General features: G+C 44.0%; 1 protein-coding gene across 1 annotated transcript in view; it reads right to left on the bottom strand.

The window, feature by feature from the left end:
• plcb1l (phospholipase C beta 1-like) overlaps positions 1-17153 on the bottom strand; it is a gene marked incomplete at both ends in the record, with an annotated part of 147655 nt that overhangs the window by 94378 nt on the left and 36124 nt on the right. Inside the window, one exon of the mRNA XM_080538783.1 lies at positions 10060-10128. Coding sequence (XP_080394909.1) covers positions 10060-10128 — 69 coding nt within the window. The remainder of the gene's footprint in view (positions 1-10059; positions 10129-17153) is intronic.

The following is a 17153-nucleotide window of genomic DNA, read 5'->3' as shown; positions in this document are numbered from 1 at the left end:
GGTGAAGGGACCCTTTCTTTCAGAAAACAGAAAAATAATTATGCATTTGCTTGGTTATTTTCTGTTCAACTGTTCAATTCTGCTCACAGAAACACCAGTTTCGACATGAATCGCGATAGTTCTGTTACTTCCATTCTGTTCTATTTGATCCTGTCAGATTCTATTCTGGCCTATACCCTTCCATTCTATCAGCATTTGTTCTACAGTATCAGATCTAAGGCCGTGTCCTTACGCGGCGTTCGGAACCTCGACCGACCTCTCTTGCGGGACGTGGAACTAATCTTCAGACATAAAGATTAGAAAGCATCCGAGATAAAGTACATCCTAATTTGTGAGATTCATGTGCCCCCTCAAAGCTTTCTATGGAACTGCTACTTATATTACAAAATCAGGCAAAGCCAGAAATAAATCGTTAGTTACTATTGTTTGAAGTCACTCTCTCTGTCTCTCTCTCTTCCTCTCGCTCTCTCTTGTCCTGAGTGGCTCATTATGGTTGATTGTGCTTCTGTGTTTCTCCTTACAGAAAACAGCTCATCACTCCAGTTCTCACGGGACCAACACTTATGTGCACAAACGCAGGTTCTTAAACATCCTGTCAGTAACATACTGTAGACCTCATGTTTTATATTTCACTGTGCTGTGATGTACTGTAACTATCAAGGTTTGTGTGTGTGTGTGTGTGTGTGTGTGTGTGTGTGTGTGTGTGTGTCTGTAGGTAGCAGCTACAGTACTTCTGCTGGGGAATGTACAGTACTGTGGGTTTAAGCAGCTGATTCCATGATCATTATTTTAAAGAATTGTGTTATTCGTTATTGTACAATAAATCCATGGTCATAACAAGTCTTAACTGGCTCAATACTGGATGGTAGATCACTCATTTGATCACTCATTTACATGATTATTGTAGGTCTTCAGGAATGTAATGTCATTGTCATGCTTTGTTTCAGAAGTCCAGATCTTTGTCTTCTCCTGGACATCACCATGTGAGAGTCCCACAGCTGGGCTGGAGACATGACCTCGCTCGGTCACATGGGACCGATAAAGTTCGAAAGGGCTGTGGTCCTGATCGTTATGGCTACGCCACCCACTGCTACCTCATCTTTCATCGACACACATCAAAGACGACACAGGTCAGAAATACCCACGTCTGTCAGCAGGCCAGGCCTTTCGCGCTCCGCGAGCAAGCAGCCAAGCATGTTCAAACAGGACTCGAATCAGCGTTTCCGTCTGGGGTATGACAGCATTTTTTTTCTTTTTTTTCCCTCTTCTTCCTTCCTTCATACTTTCTTCAGTGACCTTGCTCTACCTTCTATATACAGTCCTATTCCCCATGAGAAGAAAAAAAAAGGTGCACATTCTTAGCGATCTAACGCGTGCCGCATGGCGATCTGAAGCAAGGGTGTCTGCGGTTCAGCGTTGATAGCCATTCTGAGGACGAACTCGTTAGGTGAAGGTGGCATGGAGTGGTGTGAGTCACGGCTGCACTGTTGTGCGAATCACCCGGTGGACTCTCCCAGATCCTGTTACAACTCTGAGGACAGACAAGAAGCTCTGTATTTAGAAGGAGCCCTGGTGTGTAAACCTAGACAGTAAACAAAGCCTGGCACTTTCCCTCTTCTAGAGACAGCATAGGCAGCCAACCGGTGTTTGGGAGACAAAATCAATAATACGATATTTAATATGGGCATTTACCAGACACTTTCGAATGTAACCCTCTGTTAACGCACACATATTCTGCATATGAAGCCTGTGCAGGAATCAAACCCCACAACTCTGGTTTGTCAGAAATACACCCACTCCCTAAACACATAATCACAAAGACAGCCATGGCCAACAGGATCTGTTTTTATGTGCTAATGGGTGTTTTGTGCTATTGCATTATTCTATGGCAACTGTCATCCTGCGTTTTGCCTGCAGATAACAGTGGCTCTTTCAGGTCAGCACGGCCCGGCTGACTTTGTAAACAGATCCCTTTGAAATGTGTCCAGTCAATCTGTTACCCTCTAAGTTGATCTTGATTATGTTGTCTGCGTAGGCTTCTGTGTGTGTGTGTGTGTGTGTGTGTGTGTGTGTGTGTGTGTGTGGTGTGTGTGGTGTGGTGTGGTGTGGTGTGGTGTGGTGTGGTGGTGTGTGTGTGTGTGTGTGTGTTTATTTAAGGTACAGTATTTATAGAACCATGCTCTTTTCCACCTCATAGGTTTCCATTCCATTATTGTAAACAAATATATGTGTGCATTAGCATGCACCATTTCTCCTGGTCCTCATTATAACTTGTTCTGACTGTGTGTATTTGAGCAATTCCTGTGTATGGCTGCATGTGCATGTGTTCAGAGTATGTGTGCACCAGGTGTGCATGTGCAGGCTGAGAATCACATGCTCCTCTGCAGTCATCCAGGATGTGTGTGTCTCACACAGACCATGCACCAAGGGAGGCTGGTGGAGGCAGAAATCGGAGGACAGGCTCATTTGATATCATTCCACATTCTGTTCCGTGCATTACAATGAGCCTGTCCTCCGATGTCTACCTCCACCAGCCTCCCCGGCCATGCACGCATCGCACATGATGGGCTCAGCACAGAAGCACATGAGCCAGGCACCTCACAGCTCAGGGTGAATGAATGAGCACAGCACACACAGCAAGGCATCACTGGAGACATGCGCAACACTGGACATACAGTATCTAGGGCTAGGCTGAACACATGTGGAGCTTTCTAATGAAAACATCTTCAAAGTATGGAGAACGGTTCATGCCACAATTAAATACAATACACACATCGAAAATGCAATACACACATCAAAATGTAATGTGTATCGAAATTCAAATGCAAAAATACGGAATATTTGTGCCAAAATGAAATCAATACAGTACGTATTGTATTTTGAGATGTGTACATTGCATTTCGAGATGTGTACATTACCAAGCCTCTTGCCCCGAGTGATCATACGGACCAGGGGGTAGAGAAGTTCCAAACAGCCACTCCCCAGCCTATAACATGACTATAATTTGCATAATAGTGCCAAAACAAAAATCAAAATGTAATGCTTGTGCCAAAACTCATCTCGAAATGTAATGCACACATCTCGAAATGCAATGTACACATCGGAAATGCAATGTACACATGGGCGTCGGAAGCCTAAAAGATGTGGGTGGGACAACTCAAAGGGGGGTCTGGGGTTCCTGTTCTGTGGTTTGATACTTTTATCTGGCTATAGCAAGAGAGGAAATATAGGTACATTTTGTAATTTCACTCAAGAGGTTGGCCCCAGTCAGATCACATATTATTTGAAAATATTAAAAAGCTAAGTAAAGTACAGAAATTGATACAATGACTAATTCAGAGGATCGTTATGCTTGCATGCAAATACAAATACCTTTACTTCAAATCCAACACAATAATGTAATGATGGCACTGCAGTAACAACAACATTTGAAGATAATAAACACTAAAAGCTTACAGCAATAGTTCCTCTCTCTGCCTTGGTACTACTTCATTGTTTTCTTCTCCCACTTACAATGGCTCCGACGCCCATGAATGTACACATCTCGAAATACAATATGGCTGTATTGATTTCATTTTGGCACATATATTCTGTATTTTTGCATTTGCATTTCGATATGTGTATTGCATTTTCGATGTGTGTATTGTATTTCATTGTGGCACGATCCGTCTTCCATATCAAAGAGATACCCCCAATGTATAAAATAAGAGAATTAAAAAAGATATATCAATAGTACAATAGGATAACTTTATACTGTAGGATAGCAATAGTGTGACATACAGATATTACTAGGGCAGAAGTCTTGCCTATGGCCTAGTACAGAAATACATTTTTCTGCTTTTCATATTATGATTCTACATTACACTGTGAAAATCTTCAAAGATATACTGTGTCTGCAGTGTAACTGAAGATTTCACAGACAGGGGTCTTTTTCATGCTGTGAATAGATCCACGAAGCCAGCATGTCATTCTGCCCGGCAGATGCTGAGGCGCCCTACTGAGATCCTGATTACTCTACCCTTCTGTCAGCTCCCCTTAAAAAGAACACTTCCATCCATGTCAAAATTGCATAGAGGAAGGACATGGACTGCATATGGAATGCTGTTTGGCAACTTACTGTACCTGGACCAGGAAGTTATGAGAAGGACACCAGGAAGTATGGTCATGAGGGTACATTTTATGAAAAGACGTTAGAGAGTCGCAAATATGATGATGACGAAAGACATTACGATGAAGTCATGGGGATGACGTCATGGGGATGATGATGATGATTCTGATGGAGAAGAGGACATGAGGGTAACGTGACAAGGATGACATTAGAGAGATGAGGATAACGAGGATGACGTTAGAGAGACAAAGCCACAGTGTGAGGATGAAGTGAGAGAGATGGTTTGTTTTGAGACGTGAGGACAGGAACATGTGGTTCCCTCCCTGCTAATCTGCCTGATTCAATAACAGAACGACGTCTAGCTGAGTAACGGGTCCAGCCGCAGTGACCCAACAGGAGCTTAACCGGGAGGCCACAGCAGCACAGAACATTCACATGGAAATGTACATGTTGCTATGAATCTCTGCCATGCAGAATATGTAACAGGGACTGGTGAAAAAGTCCTCAAGTAATTTCTGTGTTTTTTTCCAGATTACGAAAGTGCAGATTGTAGATTTCAAATGATGTGTCACACAGTGAAATCTAAAAGATTTTTAAAAGATCTAAAATCTTAAAAAATAGTTGAAGAAGATAATTATGTTTATTTTGTTCCAACTCAAACGAAATAGTGGAGAAACGCGCTCTGAATCAAAACACAGGCAAAACAGTTGCTAGCCAGTGCTAAAAAGGAACATCGTCACAAACACAACATGCTAATAGAACATCAACATGCAAAAAATACATAACTACACATAATTAGATGATCACACAGTCCTTGCTTTTAAACAGGTCCTAAAACTGAAGTTTGTTTACAAGTCATGTATCACTTACCAGTAGCCTATGGCAGACGAGACAGTGAATCCAATTCACAAATTATTTGAAAGTGATCCTAAAACTGTTGTTTGTTATATAGAGTGGGCCCTTCAACACTTCAGCTTTCGTAATATGAAGAAATAACTGAAAATACTTCAGGATTGCCCGACATTTTTTTTACCAGGCCGTGTCACATATGGAATAGTCAGACATACTGTACGTTTTGCTTTTCTATAAGACATATTCTAAACGTGGTGCCCTATTGAACAAGCGCCTGGCCTGCCACACTGACCAGACTGTGATTGGCTGTGACGAACCGCGCTGGGGACAGGCGCCGACAGAGGAGCGGCCGTGAAATCCCCAACAAGGCACTTTAGACACATCTGTCACCAGCCAACAACCCATCTGAAATCACCACAGTGTCAACAATAACACTGGCTGTTGTTACAATAAACACCATGAATCCCCTAGGATATTGACCTCAAAATCCACAAATAAACATTACATAGGAACGGCAAGAATGCTTGCAATTTCTGAAATGAATTTGTCGTTTCCTCGATTGCCCCATATTCTCTAAAACAAATCAGACGTCTCTTCATGTGTTCCCTATTCACCAAAAACAAAAGGACCAGCCATGTTGACGCCCCTTTGAGGGAAAAGGATGATTATTAGCCGTGTGCTTTGTTCAGCAGTGATTTACTTCTGTGGAGCCAGGAGCCAGATGAGGGTCGCCTCATGTGCACCTGAGATACAGGCTGATCTAATCAACGGGGATGAAGAGGGGGCGGACACATGCTAATTAGTGCCAGTCACCTGGGCACGGTGGAGGAAAAGGTACTTATACTGTAGTCATATCTGTACAGCTCTGTCTGGCTGTTTTGTGTATGTGTGTGTGTGTGTGTGTACGTATGCCTGTGTGGATGTGTTTGGCGTGTGTGTGTGTGTGTGTGTGTGTGTGTGTGTGTGTGTGTGTGTGTGTGTGAGTGTGTGTGTGTGCATCTTACGTGTGTGTGTGTGTGTGTGTGTGTGCATCTTACGTGTGTGTGTGTGAGTGTGTGTGTGTGTGTGTGTGTGTGTGTGGGCTTTGCAGCAGTCAGGGTGTATGACTCATAGCTACGCTGCAGGAGTAGAGGCTGGAGCCGCGGGCAGGGTGACAAACGGGTCAAATGGGGTCAGACAGACAACCCACACACTGTGAGACTGCACAGAACACTAGAACACATCCGGAATTCTAAAACATTCTAATGTATTCTTCCTCTGATAGTAAATGACATCATTCTTTCTACACCTCCCCCCAAAAAACCTCACAGTTAAAACTGTCTGTCTATGCAGATCTTATGGGATGTGAACCCACAATCCTAAAATAGCCTTAGAGAAGCTCGAACCAACTGAACTATTTGGACAAGAACTGAACTCAATCTGCAGAAAGTGAAACTGTTCTTATCAGATAGACAGTACTGTAGATGCAGAGCAGTGGGTTACAGAATAGTTCTTCTTCTTCAGGAGCTAATATTGAGCTGTCAAAGAAAATCCATTCACCAATATTTCAAACAATTCAATAATCTAATAACATCTTGATGTACCATCATTCCTCATTTCAGTTGTGATATTGTTTTTCACAAAGCGAACAACAGACACCAATACCGCCCCCTGCCCCCACCCCCCCTCCATATCCCCCACCCACCCACCCTGGGGCAGCATTTGACATGTAACCAATTGAACGCTGGCATTGATTCTGGCTGAAGTCAGTTTATAGGCACATTCATTCACATCCCCTTCGGTGTTACCTTGGTAACAGAACAGCAACTCTTCCTGGGGTCCACGCAAAATGCATCACAACACAAATGCATCCACAGGCAGAGACAACAGCACAGTACGAGGATCAGTGTGTGGCTTTTTGGGGGGGTTTTGGAGGAGGGGGGGACCATAGAAACACAGACCAGTCTTCTCCTATCCATCCATGACACATACAGTACATTTACAGTACAAATCCCCTTACAGTCATAATACAGAAATTACTTTATTTGTTTTGAAACCCCCCCTAGAAAACTAAGAACAAACTTGAAATTCAAATGAATTTCCCCTCATCAGTGATGACATTGTTATGACATTTCATACTCTTGATTACTCCTCACAAATCCTTCCTGTTTTGACAAGAATCCTCGATCATCTGAAGAAGAAATTGCTTAAGAGGTAATAAGTACCATCCATTCGGGCCAAGCACAGCCTAGTATTATCTTAGCTTACAGCCTAACATCTCTCCTTTCACTCTCTTCCTTGCATAACCCTACCTTCTCATCCCCCTCCCCCTTTCCTCCCTCCCCTTCTTCTCCTTTCCTCTGTCTCCCTCATCTCATCTCCTATCCCTTCCCTCTCCTCTCCTCTCCTCTCCTCTCCTTCCCCCTTCTCTGTCTTTTCCCTCCTCCTGGTATATCATTTCTTAAGATGCCATGTCTCACAGGCACTCCCATTACCCACAGTGCATCAGTCTGCCTCCCAGTAATGGCTTTCTACTGGGAACACTCTGACCTGTAATGTCCTCAGAGGGTAGCTCCTCTCCTGTAAGCTGTTTAGAAATGCATGAATCCTCTCAGAGCGATGGTATTGACTGTATCACTCCAGAGATGCCACATCAGAATAAGACTCCCTTCTCTCTGCAGCTCATTGTCACAGAGAATAAACGCTATTGACACCATCCTGACTACCGCACGCACATCAGCAACTTACTGACTGGCAGTATACTACAGTAAACAATAAAGCAAAGTAATACACTTTGTGAGGAGAATTTTGTTGCAAAGTGCATCAGAATGTAGTCTCTGTTGTGATCATTGGTTTAAGTGTGCCATGAAAAGCTAGGGAGCTGCTGAGAAATTCCATATTAGGCTTGGAATTGTCCCCATATGGTTTGAAAGATACATTGGCATTTGCAGTTTGCTGATGTGAGAATGTGTACTCTATTCCTTTCACAACACTTAGAACAGACTGAATTTCAGTTCACGGTGAAAACAAGCATCTTAGATTTATACCTTGAATCGCCATTCAAGGAACCCAAGGACGCTTTTCAAACTTACAGAAAGTCAGACAGACAAAAATGGAAAACATTGAGACAACGCCAAATAGCTAAACTAGGGGCCAAAGGCCTTGGTGAACATGTGGGTTTTGAGGGCTGATTTCAAGGTGTCCAGGGTAGGGAGTTAAATTCGCATTCTACCAAAGTCCTATAATCCGATATGTTCTTACTACTGAGGATCATTAGAACCGGTTGTACCAGCAATCAGCATATCCCTACTTCACCATAAAGAAAGCAAGCATAAAGCTTAAAACTCACCACCGACCTTACCTCAGCGGCACGTGTGCATGGCGGAACTTTGGCTGGACTTTTTACAGCGTCGTCCCTACTGGAAGCGTGTTTTTCTTACGTCTCTTGCGTGTCTACCGTGGTGCTACTACAGTCAGCCCTATCTTTGTATATTGAGTTTGATAATGGCCATCAATATTATAATGTTTCATTTTACTTCATTATACATTGTTCTGGGTTCAGTCTGCTGTTATCTATCCTTAATGAGCAATTAGAAAAGTGAAACGCAGTCACACACACACACACACACACACACACACACACGTACAGAGAAAGAGAGAAAGAGATGGGAGGGTAGAGGAAGATAATCATTAGATGTTGATGTTAGAAGAATGCACCAAGATAGAAACAAGTACCTCGTCTTTGAAAGTCGAGTTTCACAGTCAAGTTTTGGGTTCATTAAAATCTCTCCCTCAAATTGATTTGAGGCACAGGCCGCAGTTTTGTTAGTTGTGCACTCTACCTCTCTCCTTCTCATGCTGTCCCTATTTCCCCCTCTTTCACCTTCTGTGTCTCTTAACCACTTTCCACTTAATTAAGATATCACCGGGGAAAAAAACTTTCTTTAATACGGAGCTGCCACTACCAGCCCTATCTTTGTACATTGAGTTTGCCTATGATAATGGCCATCAATAATATAATGTTTCATTTCACTTCATTATAAATGTTCCTGGGTTCAGTCTGCTGTCATCCATCCTTAATGAGCGATTAGAAAAGTGAAACGAAGCAGAACGCAGTCGCACGTACACACACACACACACACACACACACACACACACACACACACAGAGAGACGCAGAGAGATGCAGAGAGAGAGAGAGAGAGAGAGAGAGGTGGGAGGGTAGAGGAAGATAATCATTAGATGTTGATGCTAGAAGAACACACCAAGATGACGATACATCTAAAGGAGTACCTTGTCTTTTAAAGTCGCCACTACCAGCCCTATCTTTGTACATTGAGTTTGCCCTTGATAATAATAACATAATGTTTCATTTCACTTCATTATGAATTGTTCTGGGTTCAGTCTCTGGCAAGAGAATAACGAACTAGCGAACACAGAAAGAGAGAGAGAGGGAAAAATCACTGGAAAAATACTGCCCTTCACCTGATGTTCTTTTAACTTATTAACATAATATAATTATAGTCTACGTGGGGTTTCTGCTTTGAAACAAATAGCAGGAAAAAAAAATACATATTTACAGATATAGACATTGAAACTGTAGCCTATGTTGCTGGTAGATCATTTTCACGTCGGCCTCACACGCTGAAAAATAGGCGACACTGACTCTCTAGCGAGCGAGAAGCAGGCATCAGCACGCGCCTGAGAGCGCCTCTCACAGGGGCTGTGTGGATGCTCTAACCTGTTAACATGGGCGCCTAAATTAAACTCACACGCGCCACTGAGGTAAGGCGAGGTTGACGCAGCCAGTGGGTTTTTGCCCTAAGGCTTGATATGAATAAGCTGCACACATAGACCATTGTGTTGTTCAGCTCAGTGCATCCATATGCAGATGTATCCAAATGTGCCTCTCTACTGCCTTCAGATCCAAAAAGAGACTTTCCTCTTCCGGCCTCAGAAGTCTGTCTAGAAATAGCTTCCCCAAAACCATAATATCATCCAAGAAGGTTGTCTGCCTTCCAAAGCTTTCATAAACTTTGGTGATTGTGTTCCAAAATGTTCTCTGGCAAGATACAAAACGTTTACAATAGAATTCGATTGTAATTGCGGCATTTAACTTACCTTTGGTGTTTTTGTACATTTTCCGTTTCTCGCATCCTTGATGTAGGCAATGTCTAGGAGGTCAGTATCCTGAAAAACAAACAACACACAGTGCCAAATGTCAATCATAAGTGTGCTTATTGGGACATGACTAATGTGGCCACTTAGATAATCAGTGATCAGGGCATGGCTGAGAGGACAACTTTGAACATTGCTTTGAGTTTGCTCCAGTACTACCACCTGAGACATATCTAATTAACAGCATGGTAGTCCAGTCAGTGTGTGTGTGTGTGTGTGTGTGTGTGTGTGTGTGTGTGTGTGTGTGTGTGTGTGTGTGTGTGTGTGTGTGTGTGTGTGTGCGTGTGCTTGGATAGTGGATAGGAAACCGATTAGCCTGATGCAGCTTGAGGGATTGGTTTGGATGAGATGTGCACCTAGCCTAATAACACTGTCACTGTCCTACAATACCACACTCACTTGTGCTCACAATTAGGGCACAAGTACAATTATTCCCAAGTGGACTGATGCCCCGCCTCACAGTGAGTGCACGCGCACACACATACACACACACACACACACACACACACACACACACACACACACACACATTTTAAATACTTTATTTATGTCCACAAGTAAAATTCGAAAGGACATAAATAATAACAGTGCATTTTGACGTTATGGAAACAGTCAGTTACAGTAGTGCTGAGCCAGCAACCAGTTCTGCCACACACAGGATGTTATTCGCACCAGACCAGTGGGTTGATCAATAAGCCGAGCGGGTGTCCACAGTGGTTCTCAGGTGTAAATACGCCGCTCCCGAAGAATATTCCATTCAAGAGGGAAATGAGACGGAGCCAGCTTCTCGGATCTCCCGATGAAACGTAGGTGTCAGCATGGCGGCTCCGGTCTGCCAAACTGCTCCGGTAAGCTCTCTCCTGGACTTGGAAGTCCGACCACTGTTGCTCGTTCAGGGGCTGCACCCAGTCTCGAGTCTCCCTGCCCAACAGGTGTTCTGGGGTTGGGTCGGAGGGACGCCATTGCTGGCGGTAGACTCTTCCACTTTGGAGTGCTTGTTTGAAGGCAACTTTGATTGTTGAAACCAGACACATTGTCCAAACTAATCGCCACAATATCATTCTGCACTTTACTGCATTTACGGCGGCAGTTACGACGGGTGTGCGCTTAGATGTTTAGAATGGTGCGCTCCGGCAGAGGAGCTACGTCCGCACACGTCCACCCTCTCCCTCCCTCCCTCCCTCACACACACACACACACACACACACCACACACACACACACACACACACACACACACACACACACACAATCTGTATTGTGTCTTAATGCCATGGCTCCATATAGTGTGTTTTGGCTCCCTGGCTTGGCTCAGCTGGGTCACTGGCGGTCTGCGGACCAAGTCATTACAGTTTGACTGACCACTCTATAATGATGCTTCTCTCTCTCAGACTCTAATGAAAGCAGAAGTTCCAGAATCACATTATGATTTAACTAGCCCCCCAGCAGGGCTTTCAGAAACCGCATCTTAAATACCACAGCCTCTCCAAATGGAGTCCCAGACCACACTGAGGATCCATTATTGATACAGAGGAGTGGGCAGAAACCACTTCTGAGCCCCACGTTCCATTATAGAGTTCCACAGTTCCAGTTCTAGTCTGAAAGCTCAGCGGGATGTTAGTCAAAGTGGGGACACTGAAATATTGACAGAACATAGGGGCATGCATGGGCAGGGGAGAAATAGCAATGCTCTAGAGAAGCTGGAACGTTCTAAAACTCCCCGTGGTGATTTGACAAGCTAGGTCTTTGGAGAAGCCTTGTGACGGCCTGTGACGGGCTAAAACCGCTGTGTCACAGATCTTTGATCTGAACTGGCCTTAACATTAGGACAGCCAAGCCTATTTCACCAACTATTAGAGCCACCTTGAGGGCAAAATAGCTATATACTAGCTTATCCTGATTAGGGTTGGGTACCGAAAACCTATACATCCGGGACCTATACATCTGGTACCGAATTGCAACAAAGATTTCGGCAGATGAAGATGAAGCGCTCTAAAGTGTGGCTGTATTTCACCCGAATAAATAACAACAATGCGAAGTGCATAAAATGTTCAAAAGCATTCGCGTGTAAAGGGGGGAAGACGTCAAACTTAATGAAACACCTGGGGACGCACGGGATACATTTGAGAGTAGATGGGTGCACCGTGTTTGATAGCTTCCGCGACCCTTCAGCAAGCACCTCAACAAGCACCTCAGCCGGCAGTGTGTGTGCCTCCAGTCCCGGAGAGGGGGAGGGGGAGACCAGCATTCGCATTGAGGATGACAACGATGATGACAGCAGCATTTCCTCAGGTTAGTAATGTTTCAGTTTATTTATTTAAAGATTGGGACAGTGCACATTAATCAACAAGTCAGTTTCTATCAATGTAAATGCTCAAGCTAGTTTTCATCTGCAGTCCCAATGTAGCCTAACGTTGATCGCAAATCCTGCATTTATTAAGTAGGCCTTCTATTAAATTATTTTTTGTTTTGTTTTATTTAACCAGGAAAAGGAGGGGGGGGGGGGGTCTTAGTGAGAGATTAAACATATCTTATACAAGCATATCTTTTAAAAGTATCGGTTTGGCACCGCTATCGGATAAAACACAAATGATACCCAACCCTAATCCTGATTTTTTAAATGTACTGGATGGTAGAACGCACATATGCAGGAAAAGTCATGAAAGGAGGGTCCTGAAATAGATAGAGTGCAAAGGTATACCTTTTATTTAGTCACCGTGACCCCACCATGGCTGTTCTAATAAGGAGACATGTGAAATGAACTCTGTGTTTCAATGGAAACAACAACTCCTATTGGGAGGGCCGAAACATCCCAAGTCATCTGGCTCATGTCACGAGAAGTGGCCGCCACAACGTCTACGTGGTATGTGCCTCTCTCTGTCAAACCAAAACTGGGAGAGAGACAGTCATAGATCTATATCTCATCTCGCTTCACGCTAATTCGCTCAAATGTTGTCTCCCTCCCCAAGATGGACTCTAATGTGATTTAAGGTAAAACTCCCATATCCTGATCTGAGGGAACCCCCCCCCCCCCCATCTCTCTATCTCTCTGTGGAAGATTGGGGACATGAGGTAGAAAATCAACCTGGGAGCTGTGTGTAAGCTGTGCGTCCGTCAGTCAGCTGTGTGTCCGTCAGTCAGCTGTGTGTCCGTCAGTCAGCTGTGTGTCCGTCAGTCAGCTGTGTGTCCGTCAGTCAGCTGTGTGTCTGTCAGTGCTGCTCCACTCACTCCCTGCTAAGAAGAGACGAGACGTCTGATGGACAGACCTAACAAGACCACGGCTGCACTTCACTCCATAGACTTGTAAATGTGACAGCATTTATTCAGAAAAATTTAAATAAATGTCAACGTTGTTGAAAATCAATGACACACTCGCTAGTCAAGCCAAAACATTGCAATGCAATGGATTCGGTGAGTAATCCCCACTACTCTACACTAACTAAGTAGTAGTGGGGATTACTCACTGAATCCATTGCATTACAATGTTTATGAACCGTCCGTCGGTTGGCGACTTGTTCCCACTTTCACCAGCTGCTGTCCTATGTCACCTGCTCCCTTGTGCCCTCATCCACTCCCACTTTCACTGATCTGGTAGTGGCAGACGGGTGAAAGCAGTACGCCCAAAGACGAAACCATATATAGTTATCCGAGAATCCAAAAGGAAATACTGGTCACTGAAGGTCCGGGAAAAAAAAAGTATGTGTGTGCACTGTCTCCATATTGGAGAAAGGGAACAGCACTCTATTCTAACCATTAGAGTCCATAATGACATGTCTTTCCTTTTCCTGAAGGTGGAGGAGACATTCAGCAGCGCCCCCCCCCCCCCCCCCCCCATCTCCCCCTCACCTCAATCAGCCTGTCCCAGTTTGCTGGGAGAACAAGTCAAAGGTTAACACTTCCATCCAGCTTGTAAAAGCTTCCCTCTGAAGTCTCTTTGAAGAGACAGAGCTCCGCATGGGGGCTGGTGGAGCAACAGGGCCCCAGGAAGGAGCTCAGTGGTGGGGCCTGACGCCCCCTCAGGGGCTGCTCGGTCGCAGGGCTCTCTGGCCTGTCTGAGTCACCGTGTAGGGTATCACACTAATAGCGAGGGAAAGCAGTACTTGGACCTGTGATCTGTTGCCACGGTGTTACGCACACAAACCAACATACTAATGCAAACAGAAGTGAGAATAGCGTGCTCAGCTCTGTCTATGCTGACATCTTTATTACTCAGCGAAATGCATAACTATAGAATCCTGTATATCCTATTAAGATAGAACTGGATTGTCATTGACTGGGCAATATGCTGATTAGTGAGCATGTATTCTCCTATTCAGCTCTATGTCTTATAAAGCATTCATTTGTTCACAAACATTGGCCCATGTACAGTACACTACATCCATGTATCAGTCTACATTCATTCCTTCCGGCATCTGTCCAATTTTCTACCCTTTCTAACATGTTTGTCTCTCTGGTCTCTTGCTAGAACGGTCTTCTAGGGGGTATTCCACCAATGTCCCTAAAGGAAAATCCAGGCTTATTTTGATAAGTCTCGCGAGACTTAAGGGCTCTGCACACAGCGTGCGATTTCTGTTGCGCGTCAACGTTCCATTTTGAAGTTTGAATGGAAGTCTATGAGAAAATCATAAAACATCGCATCCCAATGCACACAGCGTGCGATGCGATTTCTGTTGTATGTTCTCATAGACTTCCATTCAAACTTCAAAATGGAACGTTGACGCGCAACAGAAATCGCACGCTGTGTGCAGAGCCCTTTAAGCCAAAATAAGGCTGGATTTTTTTAGAAATCATTTAGCAAAATAAGCCTGGATTGTCCTTTAGCAACGTTGATGGAATACCACTCTACTAATCGTGTGCCTCTACACAATAGTACGCGTTCCAAATTGTGTGTCCTGGTTAACGGATATAGCTATAATGGCAGGTGAATACAGGAAATGGAATGCCGTATAATAATTTTACGAGCAAGTTATATCCGATCTGTCTGGTTAGAGCACAGTCGAAATGACAGATATCCGATTCGTATCAGATTTATTTCCACATAATATGATTGAGGCCTGAATCGGATCTGAGAATATCAGATACAATGTGCTTTTTTACTGGTTACACATTCATGTTACATGTCCGATCTGTGCCACATGTGAGCAAAAAATCTGAATTGTGTCACTTCTACATGGCAGTGTAGAGGGAGAGGGAGAGGGAGAGAGAACTGTGAAATGAATGAACATGGTTAACCTGCAGTGAACCTGAGGCGCTGTTCCCTGTGTCTGTTTGTCTGTCTGCAGAGGGCTCAACACAACACTTGTGGGAACTCAACCCTTGTAGTGGAGGCCGCTGATAATGGAGCGCATGGAATGTACATGCTGAGCATGCAATACAGAGGCATATTGAATCAAGTGGCATGGAGCGCTTTTGGTATAATTTCTGGATAATTCCATAATGGGAATGGATCCGCTCCCTGCTGTTGTTGGAAGGGAAGGTCTATGGTGCCTCACTTAAGGCTGATGTATACGTCCCTCGTTAACACTGACAGCTTTTCATAGCGGATTTCACAGATTTCGTTCTGCGCAGGGGTTTGCGTTCAGACCTTCTGCGGATATTCGTGCTGATCTATCTATTTGCAAAATAATGCAAATAGGCCCCGTACTCAGAGGTCCGCTACTGCGCGATATCTTCTGTGTGGACCCAAGAGGACACACGGACATGAAAGGTATAAATCAGCCTTTAGGGAATTCAGGGAAATGTGTTGATATGAATGAAGACAACCATTTTGTTGAACATTCATAGTTATCCATCTAACATACTGAATAGGTGGTGCAGATTCTAGCTAATCATCACTTCAGTCACATAGGTTGGACTGCCAGGTCACAGCAATATACTGTAAGCAATGGGCATACACAGGGTCAGTGAGTTGGACAGGTGATTGGAAAGTGATCAGAAGGTCATGAGTTCAAATCCCACTTGGGAACACCACCACTAGTGTGCCCTTGAGCAAGGCACTTGGCCCTAAGTTACTCCAGGGAGACTTTCCCAGTAGAGATTAATTGTAAATTGTTATGGCTGAAAGTGTCCCAAGGAAACAAAAGGGATTAAATCAAAGTGCTGCTCAGAAAGCCGTACACATAAAGCCAGCCACAACATAAGAAAATGTTCAGTCACTGAAATGGTGTATAAAAGGTTAATGCTTTAATATTCTGCCCTACACGTATTCTGCCGTACACGTAAAACAATGAAACAATACAACCACTAATAAGGATAAACAAAACAGGCATCTCCCACTACCACAATAGACTATGGCAGGGTGTAACAGAAAACAACAGAAGCAAACCAGTACTCACCACCCTGCCAAGCAAAGAACTAAAGGAATAGACATACTTCTCAGGGAGAAAAACCAAACCAAAGCAACCCCAACAAAGTCAAAACAAGTCCAACCTAAAACAGGCAATCAAACAACACAAAACAAAAACGTAGGCATTTAGGGCTTTCACACAGCCAAGGAACTGTGCCTATTCCTGTTCCCGTTCTGGAACCTGCGAACCAGCCCGCGTTCATACCAGTGTAACCGGAACCATCAGCGTCATTAACGTTGGGTGATGAAGGGGCGGGATAAACAAAAATATCACAACAAGATGGCAGCTACTTCACTGGAAATGAGGATAATATATTCCCCTATAATATCTGAAATAAACACTTAATATAATAATATATGAATGAATGCGCCGGCCGGTTCCAGACTAGGTTCGGGTTCCCAAACCAGCACGGTTCCTTGGCGGTGTGAAAGCCCTAATTGTGAAACCAAACATTACCAAGGGCTTGGAGGCAGGGGTGTTATTTCACGTTTATTCCCGTGGGTTATTTTCATATCGAAGGGGCCCCTTAACGAGTCAATCAAACAAATAAAATATCATTTGGGGAAACTTTTTAGCCTATAAGCCTACCAATACGACGAGTGCAGCTGCATGAAAAAAGGCGTGTATTAAAAAAAATTAAGTATTTGAGTGTGCCACACTGCTGCTATTCGAACTGTGTTCTTCTTTACTT

Source organism: Nansenia antarctica, assembly GCF_963989245.1.
Source record: "Nansenia antarctica genome assembly, chromosome: 1".
Lineage (NCBI taxonomy): Eukaryota > Metazoa > Chordata > Actinopteri > Argentiniformes > Microstomatidae > Nansenia > Nansenia antarctica.
The sequence above is the reverse complement of the archived record's forward strand: the minus strand, read 5'-3'. Positions and strand labels throughout refer to the sequence as shown.